Raw genomic sequence first — 18,877 nt, 5'->3', positions numbered from 1 at the left:
GGTATATCAAATGCTTCAGAGTAAAAACAATCATCTCAGTGACAGAAACAACAAAGGTGGGTGTTAAATATTGGAAAAATTGATATTGTATTCAGAGAGATGCCAGAAATGTGATCCATTTGGTGTGAGAGGAGGCATCATGCATTCACTTGTGACCCTGAGTTGCTTATATGTGAGGCCATCTCAACCTAAGGTCAATGCAAAAAGGGCTTCCAGAGTCACTTTCTGCCAAATTCTTACCTTCAGAAAGACTTTTTCAAATGTTTTTGCAATACAAAGTTTTGACCTATAATGACTGAACTTGGGGAAAAAATAAAATATTGTATCTTCCATCCTGTCTCCATACCTTCCATTTCATACATCCTTTCTTCACCCAACAAAGATTCATGCTATATTCCATATGAATGACCAGATTAACACTAGTGCAAAAAAAAAAAAAAAGAAAAAAACACTAGTGTAGACTTATCTAATGGGTGGTGGTGAGAATTAAAGTTTTTACACCACTGCACATGTACAAAAGACTCAAACAGCAGATTTTGTTTCTGCCAGAAATGATCATATCTCCTACCATATGTGCTATGTCACCCAAATCTTCTCTTACAGTACATCTCACTTTTAATCATATGTCATGTTCACTTATTTGCATAAATCTTCCATTTCTGTTGGTCTGTAAACACTTAAGAAATGTGGCCCAACTTATCCGTATACATTTGAAGATTGCAATAAATGTCCACTGGTTATGTATAAGGTGGCGCAAGTAATAATAATTATAAATTTTCTTTCAAATGATCGATGACAGCTGATAAACATAGGCATTATTCTAAAGATGACAATGACTCTCATTGCTGTGTGACCCCCCTCCACCCACTAAGCTTTGATCCAAAGAGGGATAGAGCAGAAGAAAGTGTGATGATACAGTATCGGCAGCCTCCCGGAAGGGGGTCACTCTTTTTCTCACCCCAACACTCAAGCAGGATCCATAACCTTCCATCACCATTTTCCAGAACACCCCACTGCATGTAATACTAGAAGTTCATCGATCGGAGTTGAGAGTATAGAAATCAAAGGGCATTGTCCCCGCCCACCATGGATGAACATTTCAGGCTTTCCTATTCTGATTAGGAGAATAAGGAGATCAGTAGGCTTAGACCATGTATTCACTAACCAAACAATACCTAGGCACCATTGAATGTAATAATAAATCTTTTATTAATGAAGTTTCTATTACTAATAAAATTCTCCTTCCATTCCACACTTCCTCCTTCTGTGCCAACTACACTGAATTTTCCAATGTTCTCTATATAAGCATGTCATCTTCACCACTGACTGACGTTTTATAAGCTGTTTCCTTTGCATGATACATCCTGCTTCTGTTTCCTGGAAATTCATCTAAATTGAGGGAAAGTTTCCCCTCCTCTAGGAAGCCTTCCTGCACTAGTCTCAGCTAGAGCACTGTGTGTTTCCACAGCATTATATTGGTACCAGCATCATCTCCCATGTGTGATTATGCACTTACATGTTTATATTTTCCATCAGAGTGGAAATTGCTCCAGAGTAAGACCTTTGCTGTGCCCATGTGTATATTGCTAGTACTAGCAAAATCCTAGCCACACTCTAGGGATTACAAAATGTGTGCCGAAAGACTGAAGGATTCACCGGCTAAACAAAAGACTTCTCACTGGCCTAATAAATGGAGGGTCAGGAATGTAATCAAATCCAACAATAAGAAGTCAGGTTCCATGTTAGTAACATCAACTTCTGCAGCACAGTCTTATTGAAAGTGCTGCAGAGATGTGGAACACTGGGCGGAACCTATACTGATCCAAACTTACCTGAAAATTTTATAATTTTAAGTGAGCAGTACATCTGAGACTGTTTTTCTGCCACCTTTACACTAAAGTAAATAAGAAGAAATAACTGATCAACTGAATGCTTAAACAATGATCATACGTTATAACACATGCAATGTTGTAAGCTTTGGAGGTAAACAGAATCATCTCTGAAGTCCAGTTCCACCTCTTACTACTGCTGTGAGTTTGAGAAAATGAGCCCACAGATCATTTCTTTATCTACACGGGGAAATTTTTAAAGAAACCTTCTTTATAGGAATACATAACAGAATAATTCACAAGACAGTTTATCTCTTGGGGTATAGGGATTGCAGGGACATCAAGGCTCTCCGGCTGGTTTTTTCCTACCCACATGCAGTTGGATCTACTGTTGGTGAAGACAGGAAAGGGGGAAGAAAAACAGGACAGGAGGTCAGAGCTTTCAACAGAGCCTGAAATTCAGCATCAACATTCAGATCCCAGGGTCTATACCCTCACTCAGTCTGCTTTTTTGTTTTCTAAGACAGGGTCTCACTCTATCACCCAGGCTGGAGTACGAGGTGCAATCACAGCTCACTGCAGCCTGGACTTCTGGGGCTCAAGTGATCCTCCCACTTCAGCTTCCTAAGTAGCTGGGACCACAGGTGTGTACCTGGTATGGCTAATTTTTTTATTTTTTGTAGTGATAGGGTCTCCCTATGTTGCCTCACTCAATCTTGTATTCTCTCAAGTGAATCTTTCCTTTGAATCAGATTCCTGCCTCTCTGCTGACTCAAACTGATATTACCCATGCAGGATCTATCTAACACAAGGCAGAGCTGAGAAGTCAGAGCCACGGTATACAGCTAGTTGATGGCAGAATCAAAACCAGATGGAACCAATGCTCCAGTCTTCTCAATCCAGAGTTCTCTTCACTACATCCCACTTCCTCTCTCAGCAAGGAAATTCTTCCTTTGGGGAAAAAAAATCACCTTTCTGATTTTCAAGACTTCTGTTGGTTTCTATCAAAATGTATTCCTGTGAAGGGCAAAAAAATAACTGATAATAATAATAGTGACCATAAACCAGGAGCAGCCACAACATAAACAAAAACCTGGATGATGGTACTTTCACTTCTATCTTTTGGTAAAGCCAGAACTTTTTGACCTCCAAAGCAGTATAAGTGACAAGAAGAGATGAAAAGATGTCCTTAAAGCAGAATAAAGAGAAGAAATATTTATTACATTGGGAGTTTTGTACCAAAAACATCAAATTAAACTTGGGTAATTGATTTTTTTTAATGCACTATGTCACTACTTAACATATTTTCTTTCCCAAAATAGTTGTATAGGAGAAGACTTATTGCATGACTCTGCATATGATAATTTGATCACCAAACTAACTGTAATTTGAAAAACGTGAACAATGCAACAAATTGCAAAAACTACAACCACATGGGAAGTTACTGCACTGCATTGTAGATGCTTAGGAAGACAACAAAATAAATATCTCAGTGCTTTCATATGACATGGCTTAAAACAACAGAGAAAAAAAGAGGATGATTCAATGGAGATGAAAAACTGCACCAGAGTAAAAGAATTTATTTTCCTTGGCCTAACCCAGAATCAGGAAGCTAGCTTGGTCCTATTTCTTTTCCTACTCTTGGTGTACGTGACGACTCTGCTGGGAAACCTCCTAATCACGGTCACTGTCACCTGTGAATCTCGCCTTCACACGCCCATGTATTTTTTGCTCCGTAACTTATCTGTTGCCGATATCTGCTTCTCCTCCATCACAGTGCCCAGGGTTCTGGTGGACCTTCTGTCTGAGACAAAGACCATATCCTTCAATGGTTGCTTCACTCAGATGTTTCTCTTCCATCTTATTGGAGGGGTAGATGTATTTTCTCTGTCAGTGATGGCATTGGATCGATATGTGGCCATCTCCAAGCCCCTGCACTATGTGACCATCATGAGTACAGACCGTTGCATTGGGCTAACAGTGGCTGCCTGGGTGGGGGGCTTTGTCCACTCCATCGTGCAGATTTCCCTGTTGCTCCCTCTCCCTTTCTGTGGACTCAATGTTCTTGACACTTTCTATTGTGATGTCCCCCAGGTTCTCCAACTCGCCAGTACAGACATTTTCATACTTGAACTACTAATGATCTCCAACAATGGACTGCTCACCACACTGTGGTTTTTCCTGCTCCTGGTGTCCTACATGGTCATATTATCATTACTCAAGTCTCAGGCAGGGGAGGGCAGGAGGAAAGCCATCTCCACATGCACCTCCCACATCACTGTGGTGACCCTGCATTTTGTGCCCTGCATCTATGTCTATGCCCGGCCCTTCACTCCCCTCCCCACAGATAAGGCCATCTCTGTCACCTTCACTGTCATCTCCCCTCTGCTCAACCCCTTGATCTACACTCTGAGGAACCATGAGATGAAGTCAGCCATGAGGAGACTGAAGAGATGACTCAGACCTTCTGATAGGAAATAGACCTGCACTTCTCTCCTTCTCACCACTTTTGAAAACACATGCCCCACAAATACAATCTACTTACTAATTGATTTCTAATCATTTTTTAGTCTACTAATAAGAAACACATAACTTTCAAACATCCTGATTAGCAGGCCATCATAATGTAAAAAGATGGGTCTGTGTCACAGGAGAAAGTACATGGATAAAATTGTTAGCAGGAGAGGTGTATCATTTTTGCAATACAGCCTTGGAAAAACTAAAGGAAATGGAATCAAAATACACTCAGACATTTCCACTACAGTCCTGTGTTGTTGCCAGGAAGGGAGCTGAAACACATATTAGAAATATGATGCAGCTTGGGCATTAGGATTCCATGAGATCTTTCATGAAGTCAACAGATCCTGATTTTAAAAGACACATCCCAGTTAAGTTTCTCCTCCAATTCTATAATATGAATCAAATAATACCAACTTTAGGTCTTTTAATCTCAAGTCTACCTACCAGTAGCTGAGAGCAGGTGCTTGGATCAGCACGGCTTGAGTTAGAACATGACCTCACATATTGTGATCTCTGTGACCTTGAGCACAGTTCTAACCTGATTTTCCTCTGAACCCAAGGCCTACTGGCCACTCCTCCAGGACATTCCCTCAGCAGCCTGTGTTTGGCTATAGCACAACACTTGGGGCCCTGTTTCAATTCTTTGTTCTCTTTCTCCCAATCTCCCCCAGTAGGATTATGCTTTATTTATTGTCATATCCCCAACACCTGGCACAAGTACAATATAATAAACACTAATGAAAATTACTGAATTAAAACATTCAATAATGAACATTGCCTGTCACTCATTTCTGCTATTCAAATCATTGGAGGCCGAGGAGGGTGGATCACCAGGTCAGGAGTTCAAGACCAGCCTGGTCAAGATGGTGAAACCCTGTCTCTACTAAAAATACAAAAATTAGCTGGGTATGGTGGCTGCTGCCTGTAATCCTAGCTTCTCAGGAGGCTGAGGCAGAGAATTGTTTGAACCTGGGAGGCAGAGGTTGCAGTGAGCCACAATCATGCCACTGCACTCCAGCCTGGGTGACAGAGCAAGACTCCATCTCGAATTAAAAAAAAAAAAAAAAAAGATGATGAAGAAAAAGAAAATAATTCATTTTTACTCTCTAAAGACATGACTTTCTAAAAATGACTGAAATCTTTGAAGTTGCTTCAGACTGTGCACATTTATTCAAAAAGCTGGAAAAAAGTGAAAAACATTCAATATATCAAGTTGGTTTTTATTTGTTTACTTAATGTGTTATCACAGCTACTGGGAATTGTTCTTTCATTTATTGTTTTGCCCATTTCTGGAGGTAGATCCTAGATGTCTTAAAATTATTGAAACTAGCAAAATGCGGAGAGAGATCCAAGATGGCTGATCACTAGCAGCTCGGGATTGTAGCTCCCAGAGAAAATGCACAGAACGAGAGGACGCCACACTTTCAGACGAATTTTTGTTACCCACGGACCGGAAGATTCCAAGCGGAGGAGCCCCGCGGATCACCAGAGCGACTCTTGTGGCCGGCGTCGCAGTTTTGCCACCCCGCACACCCCCGCCCCCGCCAGCACAGAGGTTCTTCCACAGGAACGTGGCCAGGAAGGCATCAGACTGGTCTCCCATTTGGGGGGCACCCACTCTTTGTCTGTCAGTCTTGTATGTGGTACTGTCTTTATTGTAACCTCTAATTTTGCCATGTGGCAGATAGCTCTAGCCCTGTCTCTTTTTATTTTCTTCCTTGTTATAATCATTATAGCCTGTAGGTTTTCTCAGCCACCTCCTCCGGGAAGGAACTCTTCTGCCCGTGTTGGGTGTAGTACTGTTCCTATCCCTTCCTCACCTTCGACTGCCCCACAAAAGCCAACTATGGGGAATCAGAAGTCCCGCTTAGACCCCAAGTCATCATTAAGATGCCTAGCCCAAAATCTACCCAAACTAGGGCTTTCCATAAAGAAAAGAAAAAAATGCCTTCTTTACCATTCCTCTGAGTCTTACTTTCTCTTTAAAAATCCTTCAGTCAGCTTTCCTCTCACTTCTCTACTCAACTCAGCTACTTTGTTTCCTCTTCCATCCCATTCCCCCTCCCCCGCCCATTCCTGTCCTAAGCTAATGGATACATTTGTTACACCTCGGGAGGGCCTCTAACCTTTCTCTCTCTAGCCCAGACCTTGCCTTTTTGTAAATGGGAGTTCAATAGTGACAGCTGAGGGACGACAAAAAGCGGCCTATGCAGTAGTTACAGATTCAGCCACCCTCGAGGCACGTCGCCTCCCCAATGGACCTACCGAATAAGGCCACCTTAACTAACCGACTCAGGCCCTCGAGATAAAGATGACTGTTAATAATGGTGGTAGTAATGAAAGTAGTAATGATGATGAAGGTAGCGGTAGTATGTCGTAGGTGATGATGGAGGCGATAGTGATGATGGTGAAAGTAGTAGTGATCATAATGAAGGTTATGGTAATGGTGATAATGCTGAAGGTAGTGATGATAAAGGTTGCAGTAATGACAGTAGTAATGATAAGGGTGATAATGAAGGTGCAACAATCCCCCCCGTCCTCCATCTCCTAATTCCAACCTAGCCTCTCCCGTTAGTGCACACATCCGCTCACACAGTGCTCCTAGCGACGAAGCCTCCCTCCTTTGCCCCCTCCGCGAGGTGGCCGGAGCAGAGGGTATTGTCCGAGTGCACGTTCCCTTCTCCCTCTCTGATCTGTCAGCCATTGAGAAACGCCTAGGATCTTTCTCCACCAATCCTACTGCTTACACCAAAGAAATCCGCTACCTTACTCGGGCATATGATTTAACCTGGCATGACACATTTGTAATCCTATCCTCCACCCTTACCCCAGATGAGCGTGACCGGATTTTTACAGCAGCCCGGGAATACACTAATCAGGTACATCTGACTAACAACCAGATGCCAGTAGGTGCGGCAGCAGTCCCCGAGGCCGACCCTAACTGGGATTATCAGGACGGTTGGGATGGCTGCCACCGCCGAGACCGGATGCTACAGTGCCTCCTGGCGGGCATGCAAAGCGCAGCCCAAAAGGTAGTCAATTACGATAGGTTAAGGGAAATAGCCCAGGGACCCGATGAAAACCCAGCCGCCTTCCTTGACCGCCTGACTAATGCTATGATCCTCCATACCCAGCTGGATCCGGCCTCCTTAGCAGAGGCTACAGTCCTAGCCACTCACTTAATTTCCCAGTCGGTGGCCGATATAAGGAGGAAACTTAAGAAAGCTGAGGAGGGCCCCCAGACTCTCATATGAGACCTGGTAAACATGGCATTTAATCTTGTTCTTTTTTATGGCTGCATAGTATTTCATGGTGTGTATGTACCACATTTTCTCTCTCCAGTCTGTTATTGATGGCTATTTAGGTTGATTCCATGTCTTTACTGTTATGAATAGTGCTGCAATGAACATATGCATACGTATGTCTTTTTTTTTTTTTTTTTTTTGAGATGGAGTTTCGCTCTTGTTACCCAGGCTGTAGTGCAATGGCACGATCTCGGTTCACCGCAACCTCTGCCTCCTGGGTTCAGGCAATTCTCCTGCCTCAGTCTCCTGAGTAGCTGGGATTACAGGCACGCGCCACAATGCCCAGCTAATTTTTTGTATTTTTAGTAGAGACGGGGTTTCACCATGTTAACCAGGATGGTCTCAATCTCTTGACCTCATGATCCACCCGCCTCGGCCTCCCAAAGTGCTGGGATTACAGGCTTGAGCCACCGTGCCCGGTGAATAGCTGTCTTTCTAGGACTGCAAAATGTGGTTTGAGAAGTGCTAAAATGGCTTAGGCAGAGGCTGCTGCTGAAGTGCAGAGAAAGTCAGGGGAGAAAGGGATTCAGGGAGGGTTTGGCTTGGAGTAAAGGAAGGTACCGAGCGGAGGTAAATTCCATCAGAACTGAACCCCAGAAGGAGTCATTTGAATACATAAATAGGGAGCAAACTGAAGGCAAAGGTAACAGCATTTGTGGGTGGTCAGGTCCATGAGATAGCGTGTTGTGAGTGGGGCATTAGAAGTCCTAGGAGATGCTGAATGAGTGTCTGGTGGGTGTGGGAGTGTGGTACCTCTCTGAATGTAAGCCTCTGTTTCCCTGCCCCAGCAACCTTGTTTTCCAGGATAGATTGGTTTTTATATATTGCTAGTTCTCACCTTTCTGGTCCCTATGTAATTCTCATTATTCATTGCTTTTTACAATCCTCTCAGTTTAGAGCCATCTTTGAAGTTAATTTCAGTACTGTTTACTCTTTCCTCCCAAATCATTAATGAAGATGAAACAGTCAATGGAATTGAGCTTTGCAGCCATTTCTGAGAAATTCCACTGAGGCTTGCTCTTACTCCAGGTAATCATCTTTAAATCAAACATATTATCATCCCTTTGGTCAGTTGTACATGAGGCTATTGAGTTTAAGTTTTTGTTCATTTAAATTCAATTTTTTAAAAAGACTCTATTACATAATCCAGCTTTAGTCTTCAAGAAAACAATAAAAAAGGTTTACTCTCTCCTGAGATATTTAATTGGCAAAGAAAAAGAAAACAAAAAAGAAAAATTAAAAAAGGTTTACTCTCACTGGAATCGAAGATATGCAAATTAGGATAGTATTGAAGAGTTAGTGTTTTTCACTGACAGTATTTGTAAACATTTTAAAAGTTAGCACCCACTGCTGGTGAAGTGTGTTGAAATTAACATTTCTAAATGCTTTTAGAAATCAATATGGCAGGCTTGGCACAGTGCCTCACACTTGTAATCTCAGCACTTTGGGAGGCTGAGGTGGGCAGATCACCTGAGGTCACGAGTTCAAGACCAGCATGACCAATATGATGAAACCGTCTCTATTAAAAATGCAAAAATTAGCCTAGTGTGGTGGCACGCGCCTTGTAGTCCCACCTACTCTGGAAGTTGAGACAGGAGAATTGCTTGAACCTGGGAGGTGGAGGTTGCAGTGAGCCAAGATGGTGCCACCACATTCCAGCCTGGGCAACAGAGTGAAACTATGTCTGAAAACAAAACAAAACAAAACAAAACAAACCAACAACAACAACAAAAACCCCAAAAAGAAATCAATATGGCAGTTTAGCATCAGGGTCCTTAAGAGGGTTTACCTTTTTTTTTTTTTTTTTTTAAACCAGTAGTGGGAATTTATCCAGAGAAAGTAATTCTGAAAGAAAGAAAGAAAAACCTTGCATGAATATGGTTGTTGAAATGTTTATCTTCATGTAATAATGGAAACAAACAAAACCTACCAGCAATGGGAGAATTATTAAATACATTAAGGTATATCAACTGAATGAATAGAAAGTGATAAACACAGAGAAGAATCTCAGCAACGGACTGCTGCTGTTATTATTGTTATTAGTATCTTTGTTGCTGTTTTTATTCTTTGACCCTACATACATGTTGCTTTTTTTCTCATGGCACTATGACTGCAACTCCAGTTTCCTAATGAGAGCATATTTAGTCTCCTAAAATAATTATCAAGAAATGACATTAAACCAATAGCTGTTACTTAGTGCTAAACTGTGGTTTACTATGAACAAGAACTTTGTAATATTAATATATATCTTCAAAGGTGAAATAATATATGAATCTTCATAACAGAAAGTTATTTATCATGCCCTTAAATTGGAACCTACCCACATGTCCATCAGCTGATGGTTGGATAAATAAAATGTGGTGTCTTTATACAATGAAATATTTTTAGGTCATAAAAGGAAGTAGTGATAAAAGCTATAGCATACATGAACCTTGAAATTATTATGTTAAGTGAAAGAAGTAAGTCACAAAAGTTCACACTGCATGATTCCATTTATATTAAATGTCCAGAATATGCAAGTCCATGGAGATAGAAAGTAAATTAATGATTGCTTTGGGCTTAGGGGGATGGAAGAGTGGGGAGTGACATGGGTTTCTTTTTGGGGTTAAAACAATGTTACAAAATTGATTGTGGTGATAGTTTCACAACTCAGTGGCTATCCTGAAAACCACGTAATTGTGCATTTTAAATTGGTGAATTGAATGGTATGTGATTTATATCTCAATAAAGCTGTTACTAAATAAACTGATTACACAAAGCTCAATTATCTAACCGACCTCTATAATAAGCAATGGTTCAACCTTTGAAAAACTCAAAAGAAATAAAATGCTGCAGCATCAATGTAAGCAATTCTTTAAAAACACAATCTCAACTCTTCATAACTACTGCATAGCATAGTAGAGCTCTGATTTTAACATCCCCTCATTTTTACAGTTTTTTAGCAGTCGAAGCAGTTTTTGGCAATTTACAAGACTCTGGCAAACCATTTGCACCTTTCAAACTAAAGATTTGGAACTGTTTGGTCTCCTTGTAAGTTTAGAAACAATACCAGTTAAAATCATATTTGGCTGAAAAAGATACCTTGAGAGATAATGTTAAATTAAAGGAAATAGATACAGGTTGATTTCTCCCTCATGTAAACATTTTTAATCCAAGGAGGACAAGGCAGTTGTATGATCACTGGGGACTCGTTCCTGCCTAGCTAGTTAATCCACCATTTCAAAACAGTGTTTACCTATTACTCACCGTACCCAAGAGGCAGACTTTTATCTCTCACCCCACTCTCATCCTTTCCGCCCTAGTTTCCCAAATCCATGATATCATTCTTATGCCTTTGCGTCCTCATAGTTTAGCTCCCACTTTAAGTGAGAACATACAATATTTGGCTTTCCATTCCTGAGTTACTTCACTTAGAATAATGGCCTCCCTGATGACTGCTCAGGTCCTGCCAACCTATCAGCATTCCAACCAGGAGTATGAAGGACAGAGAGAAGAGAAGGGCATGGTTTTTTTTATGAATGGACTTATTCTAGAAATCAGACACTACTTTCTTATGTCTCTTTGCTAGAACTTAGTCATACACGATAATTGGTTGCCAAGAAGGCCAGAAAATGTTTTTATTTTAGGTGGCCATGTGCCTGCCTAAAGTTTAGAGGGTTTGGTGTTGTAGAAGAAGGAGATAATGGATTCTTGGAAACTACCAGCTCCTGATACAAAGTGTCTCTGCCCCTAATTTTTCATGTGCCTCCTTCAGATGTGGTAGAAAATTCATTCCAAATTCTTGGCTTTGAATTTAAACTCTATCCTAGAAAACCACCTAACCTCCATGAAACTGTTTCCTCTCCTACAAAGTGAGAAAGTATTCTCATCTCATTTGACTGTGGAAAGGGTTAAGCATATTAATATAGGTTGAAAGTGTTTTATAATCTATAAAGCAGTGCACACATGATAGATTTAACTCGAAAGAGAGAACACATAGGTAGGACATAATTGCTGTTTTAAAATATCTGAAGCACTCCCTTGGGAAGTCAGAAACTTAAAAAAGAATCTCTATCACTCCAGAGGGCAAAATGGGTTCAATGGTGAAAGTCAGAGAGAAGCAGATCTCAACTGAGTCTGCCTTCTCTACAAGCGAGGATCATTCAACAAGAAGACAGCTCCTTTCTGGCCGGGCACGGGGGCTCACCTGTAGTCCCAGAACTTTGGGAGGCTGATGTGAGCAGATCACTTGAGGCCAGGAGTTTGAGATCAGCCTGGCTAACATGGTGAAACTCCTTCTCTACTAAAAATACGAAATTAGCCAAGCGTGGTGGTATATGCCTGTGATCCCAGCTACTCAGGAGGCTGAGTCAGGAGAATTGCTTAAAGCTGGTAGGTGGAGGTTGCAGTGAACTAACAGCGTGCCACTGTACTCCAGCCTGGGCAACAGAGTGAGACCCTGTCTCAAAATAATAATAATAACAAATATCTAAAATAAAATAGCTCCTTTCTGCAAAACTGTGCTCTTTATATCTTCTAGATAAGTGGGGTGTGTGGATACCTCATCCATCTGCATGGCAGGTAAGCCAATGTCCAACATTGTTGCCATGCAACTTCCTTATTACCCCTTTCTTGCAGTTTGGCTTTCTCCTTCTTTCTTCTATGCATCTAGGATCCTCAGCAGACAAGCTAGATGGTTTGCTGTTATGTGGGGTATCTAAGTTGAAAAGTGAAGTGAGGATGAAATCATTGACACTTTGGCCTAAGATGGTGCATTCTTTGAAAACTCATCAAAGGTAGATCTCATGGCTTTAAAACAAATTTGTATTTCTGTTTCAATAGTTTTTGGGGTGCTGGTGTTTCTTGGTTACATGAATAAATTATTTAGCTGTAGTATCTGAGGTTTTAGTGCACCCATCACCTAAGCAGTGCACACTCTACCTGATAGGTAGTCTTTTATCCCTCATCACTCTCCCATTCTTCCCCTCGAGTCCCCAAAATTCACAATATCATTCTTATGCCTTTGCATCCTTGTAGCTCAACTCCCTCTTGTAAGTGAGGACATACAATATTTAGTTTTCCATTCCTACATTACTTCACTTAGAATAATGGCCTCTGGCTTCATCCAAGTTGCTGCAAAAGACATCATTTTGTTCCTTTTTGTGGCTGAGTAGTATTCCATGGTGTATATATTACCACATTTTCTTTATCCACTCATTGGTTGGTGGGCACCTAGGTTTGTTCTTAATTTGAGTCTGTAGCTCCGAAGCCTCACCTGGGCTAGGAGCAAAGGAAGTGGTCAAAGAAGACCTGCTGAACTTGTTTTGAAACTCAGGTCTGTTGCTGAATAGCTATGAGACTAATACAGTTCCCTTTCCTCATCTGTAAAAATGACAGTATTAAAAGGTGAGAGCATTCGGTGTAATGAAAAACCTCATTATACGTGCCTATATCAGTCCTGAGGTTGCTGAAGAAAATTACCACATTCTCGTAACTTACAACAACAGAAACATGTTCACTTACAGTTCGAGAGGCTGGAAGTGCTGGGCTTCTTTTGGAGGTTCCAGGCAGGGGACCCATCCTTCTCTCTTCTGTTTCTCATGGCTGCCAGCATTCCTTTGCTAGTGGCCACATCACTCTAATCTCTGCCTCCATGTTCAGAGCACCTTCTTCTCTTCTCTGTGTCTTTTCTGTTATCTCTTTTAAGAACACTGTCATTGGATTTAGGATCCACTGGGTAATCCTGGATGATTTCATTGCAAAATGCTTAATGTAATTATATCTGCAAAGACTCTCTGTTTGAAATAAAGTACCTTTAAAGGTTCTATGGATTTGGACTTGGACTTACTTGGTTGGGAAGAGGGATGCCATGCAATCTGCAATAGTGCTCTTTATCAAGCTTACCCTCCCAGCAGAGTCTAACATCCCACACAGAAAGGAACAACACACACTGGGACAAAGGGTGGGAAGACGGAGAGGATCAGAAAAAATAACTAATGGGTATTGGGTTTAATAGCTGGGTGATGACATAATCTGTACAACAAACCCCCATGATACAAGTTTACCTATGTAACAAACCTGCACTTGTACAGAAAAGTATTGTTATTGTGCTCTCGTTTAACAAACCCTTAGTATTCTGGTCATGAGCTATGTTGGTTCATCCCTGGGGATAGACAGATGAAGAAAGCCCAGTCTCTTTAGAAGCCTAGTCCAATGGAGTTCGTTCACTTGAATAATTCTAGAAAATCCATAGGAGAATAACACATGTGCCTCCATGGAATCCTTAATTCCACACACTCATGCATTCTCCAAACAATCATCATGTGCCTTCTATGTATCGGTCTTTTTGCTAAGCCCTGTGGGAGATTCAAAGCTGGCTAAAACACAATATCTACCTTCAAAAAGCTTATAACAAAGAAAGGGATTTATAATATATAAAAATAATGATTGCTCATAGTAGAAAGATAAATAAAGTGAGATTGGACTTTAGGACCAATGCAATGAAAAGAACATGTGAACACTGGAAATAAAGACTCCCTAAGCTTGTACCTTCTTAAATACACCATGCAGTTAAGAAAAAATACTCTTTGAAAGTTGAATACTCCCAGCTCAGAGATAATCAAGAGACAGTTCATTCTTGAGTGTACAGGTTTTCAGAATGTTCTGAGAAAGAGTGAATGATTTTAAGGGGAAAGTTAAAGTTGAAATGTAGTTAGGAATCAAGGGAGGGGAAGGGTGTGGAAAGATTCCAGTTGTATTATTAAGAAAATTGATTAAAGCTACTCTAGTCAAAGTAGGAGGAATTACATCAATAAGACAAATGGTACCTCTGGTAACTTTGAACTCAATATTGATAGAAGGGTGGATAGAGAGATCTGGGAAATCAATAAAAATATCTCTAAAATTTCAAGCCAATTGATTGAAAGACAGTAAGGAAAACTGGCAAAAAAACAAAGTCAGCCTTTCATCATTGCAAATGAGGCCATGCTGTTGATCACCTGCTCCTAAAGTCAGACTCAATGCAAGCTTCAGGAGGAAAAAAAGAGTGTCACATAATCTGAAAATAGGTTAGGCTGCTCTGTTGTATTTATAGGAAGAGAATGATCTAGTTCAGGTATTCTAAGTAGTTCAACTTTTATATATGAAATCAAATCAGCCCCATTCAGAATGATAGACTCTTTACTGTCTTAAATACCCATCCTATCATTCTACTTGTGTAAAAAAGGAAAATTCAAAATTTTCAATCAAATGCTCTGATGCTAACATGAAACATAAGATGGAGGGTGGTGCAGGCAGCTTCGCTCCTGGTGTCTCCCATTTTCTCCTTCACAAACTCCTAGCTCACTTTTGAACTTCTTAGCCAAGAGTCTATATAACCCCAAGCCTTAGCCTCAATCAACCCCAATAGTTTTTCCTGAACTTAAGTTACTGAATAAACCTAGTATTTTGGATCTGTGAGGAAAAGCCTGAACTTTTATGTATGTTATGATACGTGGTAACTTTTAGTAACTGGGAATTCTCAGGAAATGGGTTGACCTGATTATTAGATACTTTTATGTAGGAATATAGTATGATGAGTATCTGCCCAATATTCATTTCTCCTTCTTCCAATTAATCACCATAATTTTTTTCAAAAGATAACTACCCATCCTCAGTCTTTCCTTCTACAAATGTTTGCGGAGACCCTGCGACATGCTTGGTACTATCATCAGTATTAGGGACACGGTATCATCCAGACAGACAAGATCCCTGCCCCCTGTGGAGTCTACATGATGGTGGGGAAGACAGGAAATAAACAAATAGATAATTTATGGAAGAGATCAAGTAATCAGGAATATGAAAGTAGGCAAAGCATAGAATTTGGCTGGGGAAGACTGGAGAAAAGGAGTATGTGTTGGAGAGCTTTCATTGAGGAAATTCACTGATTTGGAAAACTGAATAAAGTAAGGAAGCAAGCCATATGATAGCTCTGGGGATGAGCATTCCAAGTAGAGAGCAAAGCACGTGTGAAGTCCCTGTGGTGGCAGCGAGCTTGGCATTTTCAAGAAATTGCGAGATAATCAGTGTTGCTGAGTGAAAATGAGGAAGGGTGAGTGGAATAAGATGACATCAGAGAGAAAAAAGCAGGATCTGTATCATGTAGGACCTTGTGGGTCTCAGAAAGGAATTTAGATTTTATCTATCATCTATCTATCTATTTATCTGATATCTTTCTTTCTTTTTCTTTCTTTCGTTCCTTCTTCTTTCTTTCTTTCTTTTTCTTTCTTTCTTTTGGGACAGAGTCTACCTCTGTCACCCAGACTGGAATGCAGTGGTTTGATCTCAATCTCAGCTCACTGCAACCTCTGCCTCCCAGGTTCAAGTGATTCTCATGCCTCAGCCTCCCAAGTAGCTAGGATTATAGGCATGCACTACCACACTTGGCTAATTTTCAGTATTTTTAGTAGAGACCAGGTTTTACTGTGTTGGCTGGGCTGGTCTTGAACTCCTGGCCTCAAGTGATCCACTCACATCAGCTTCCCAAATTGCTGGGATTATAGGTATGAGGCACTGTGCCCAGCTGGAATTTGGATCTTATTCTGAATGAATGCATGCATGCCACTGGAGGGTTTTGAGTAGGAGGGAGGTTTGTATCTTTTAAAGATTACTCAAGCTACTGCGTGGAGAAGAAACTGCAGGAAGCAGAAGAGGAAGCCAGGAGCTCAGTTGGGAGGATACTGCAAAGTGAGATGTAAGATGTATTTGGAAGGAGGAGCTAAAAGAACTTGCTGGTGAATTGGACTTGGAATGTAGAGGTAGAAAAACATCAAGATGATCTCTCAGATTTTGCCTTGTACAATTGGCTGGATGGCGGTGCCATGTAATGAAATGGGGAAGACTCAGAGAACAGTGGGCTAGGGGCTGCAAACCAAATATTCTATTTTAAAAATTTAAATTTGAGATGAATAATAGACATGTAAGCACAAATTTGTGTAGGAGACAGTTTCATACACCAGTCTGGAGTTCAGGAGACAGGTCAGAGCTACAGGTATGTATTGAGAGTCTTCAAGATACAGATGATATTTAAAGCTGTGGGACTAGATGAAATCATCTCGGGAAGAATTGTAGACAGAACAAAGAGAACCAAAGAAAAAGCGGAGAGGTTCTCCATGAAGTTCAAGGTAAGCTGACAACCTCCAGCTCCAGGTGTTAACTGTGTAATGCAAACTATGCATTAGAGGTAATCTCACGACTTCTGGGGCTATGAGAAGGAAGGTGTTCTCTTCTTGGCTGGATTGAGCTCAGGGATATTTAAGCCTGGGGTTTCTAGGGGCAACCAATTGAAGAGAACCCATGTAAGAATGAAGTCAACACCAAGAAAAGCAGAGGTAACAGATGAAACATTTCTAATGACACCACCCAAGAACTTGGAGCCAGGCACGTATGAAGCTCAATTTACCCCTGTTTTTCTTTTCTGTGACATGGGTCAACAAGATCCCTTTTTCTGCTACTTTGAATTGGACTTTTGGTCTTTTGTGGCTCTCCCCCACCATCCCACTACATATCCCATATAGGCTAATCAACATGTCAAAGTTCACACGGTTATCAGTGTTACTGCTGGGCTCAATCTCAAGTGTTCTGGTTAGTCGTCCAGAACACTGGTACATCCTCCTGCCTGTATCACTCACTGCCATATGTAACTTCCACAGTTTCTTTTTTTTTTTTCTTGTTTTTTTTTTTGACACGATATCTCACCTGTCACCCAGGCTAGAGTGCCGTGACAAAACCTCAGCTCACTGTAACCTCTGCCTCCTGGATTCAAACAATTCACCTGCCTCAGCCTCCCAAGTAATTGGGATTACAGAGCTGTGCCGCCATGCCTGGCTAATTTTTTTGTATTTTTAGTAGAGACAGTGTTTTACCATATTGGCCACACTGATCTCAAACTCCTGACCTCAAGTGACCTGCCTACCTCGGCCTCCCAAAGTGCTGGGATTATTGGCACACAGTGCCCAGCCTAATTTTTTTGTTTGTTTGTTTTCAGAGACAGAGTCTTGCTCTATCGCCCAGGCTGGAGTGCAGTGATCCAGTCTCAGCTCACTGCAAACTCTGCCTCCTGGGCTCAAGCAATTCTCTCACCTCAGCCTCCTGAGCAGCTGGGATTACAGGCATGTGCCACCACCCCTAGCTAATTTTTGTATATTTAGTAGAGACGGGGTTTCACCACATTGTCCAGGCTGGTCTCGAACTCCTGACCTCAAGTGATCCACCCGACTCAGCCTCCCAAAGTGCTGGGATTATAGATGTGAGCCTCCATGCCTGGCCCACAGTTTCTATATGAATCTAATGTAGATAACTTAATCTATATACAGTTTCTACATTAATCTAATTTAGATGACTTAATCTATATACAGTTTCTATATTAATCTAATTTAGATGACTTTCTGATGGCTGTGGAATGGCATGTGTGTGCACACAAGTGGCATAACTGATCTTCCTCTTAGGCTTGTGTAAGCTGAATGCCAGTAAAAATACCCACTCTGTTAGGGGCTCATTTGTGTACCCTTAAAATTCATATGTTGACGTCCTAATCCCCCATAGGACGTGCCCATCACCATGCCTAGTTTTTTTGTATTTTTAATAGAGACGGGGTTTTGTCATGTTGGCCAGGCTGGTCTCGAACTCCTGACCTCAAGTGATTCACCCCTCCCCTCCACCTCCCAAAATGCTAGGATTACAGGGGTGAGCCATCATGCCCAGCCTGATGGCTCTGTTGAGTAATGGACCATCCAGAGGCTTGGTTGATACCATCTCGGCAGGGGTTGGGTTATGGATTAACTGCACACAGATTTCTTCTCAGAAGGGAGAATATTGCAACCTCCATTTCTGCTTCATGCCTGGATTGTTTTAAGATTGGTCTTTGGAATTTTCTTTTCTTTTCTTTTCTTTATTGATTTACTTATTTTGAAATGGAGTTTCGCTCTTCTTGCCCAGGCTGGAGCACAATGGCGCGATCTCGGCTCACTGCAAACTCCGCCTCCCGGGTTCAAGTGATTCTCCTCCCTCGGCCTCCCGAGTAGCTGGGATTACAGGCACCCGCCACCACACCCAACTAATTTTCTGTATTTTTGGTAGAGACGTTGTTTCACCATGTTGGCCAGGCTGGTCTCGAACTCCTGACCTCAGATGATCCACCTCCTCAGCCTTCCAAAGTGCTAGGATTACGGGTGTGAGCCACCACACCCGGCCAGCCTTTGGAATTTT

The 18,877-nt window shown here is 41.4% G+C and overlaps 2 protein-coding genes across 2 annotated transcripts in view; both read left to right on the top strand.

Moving 5' to 3' along the window:
* The window catches only part of LOC105718529 (olfactory receptor 4D11-like), a 58,590-nt gene continuing 39,713 nt past the window's right edge, over nucleotides 1-18,877 (top strand). The window contains exon 1 of the mRNA XM_064365597.1: nucleotides 1-56. The gene's annotated coding sequence lies outside the window, so the exon portion shown is untranslated. The remainder of the gene's footprint in view (nucleotides 57-18,877) is intronic.
* LOC105730303 (olfactory receptor 4D10) lies at nucleotides 3,218-4,286 on the top strand. The gene has a single exon (XM_012471403.2). It carries the CDS (start codon nucleotides 3,375-3,377, stop codon nucleotides 4,284-4,286), a length of 912 nt encoding a protein of 303 aa, XP_012326826.2. The 5' UTR covers nucleotides 3,218-3,374.

This window comes from Aotus nancymaae, unplaced genomic scaffold (assembly GCF_030222135.1).
Source record: "Aotus nancymaae isolate 86718 unplaced genomic scaffold, 86718_ANA_hifiasm-v0.15.2.pri h1tg000059l, whole genome shotgun sequence".
Taxonomy (NCBI): Eukaryota; Metazoa; Chordata; class Mammalia; order Primates; family Aotidae; genus Aotus; species Aotus nancymaae.
This window is presented reverse-complemented; position numbering and strand designations above follow the sequence as displayed.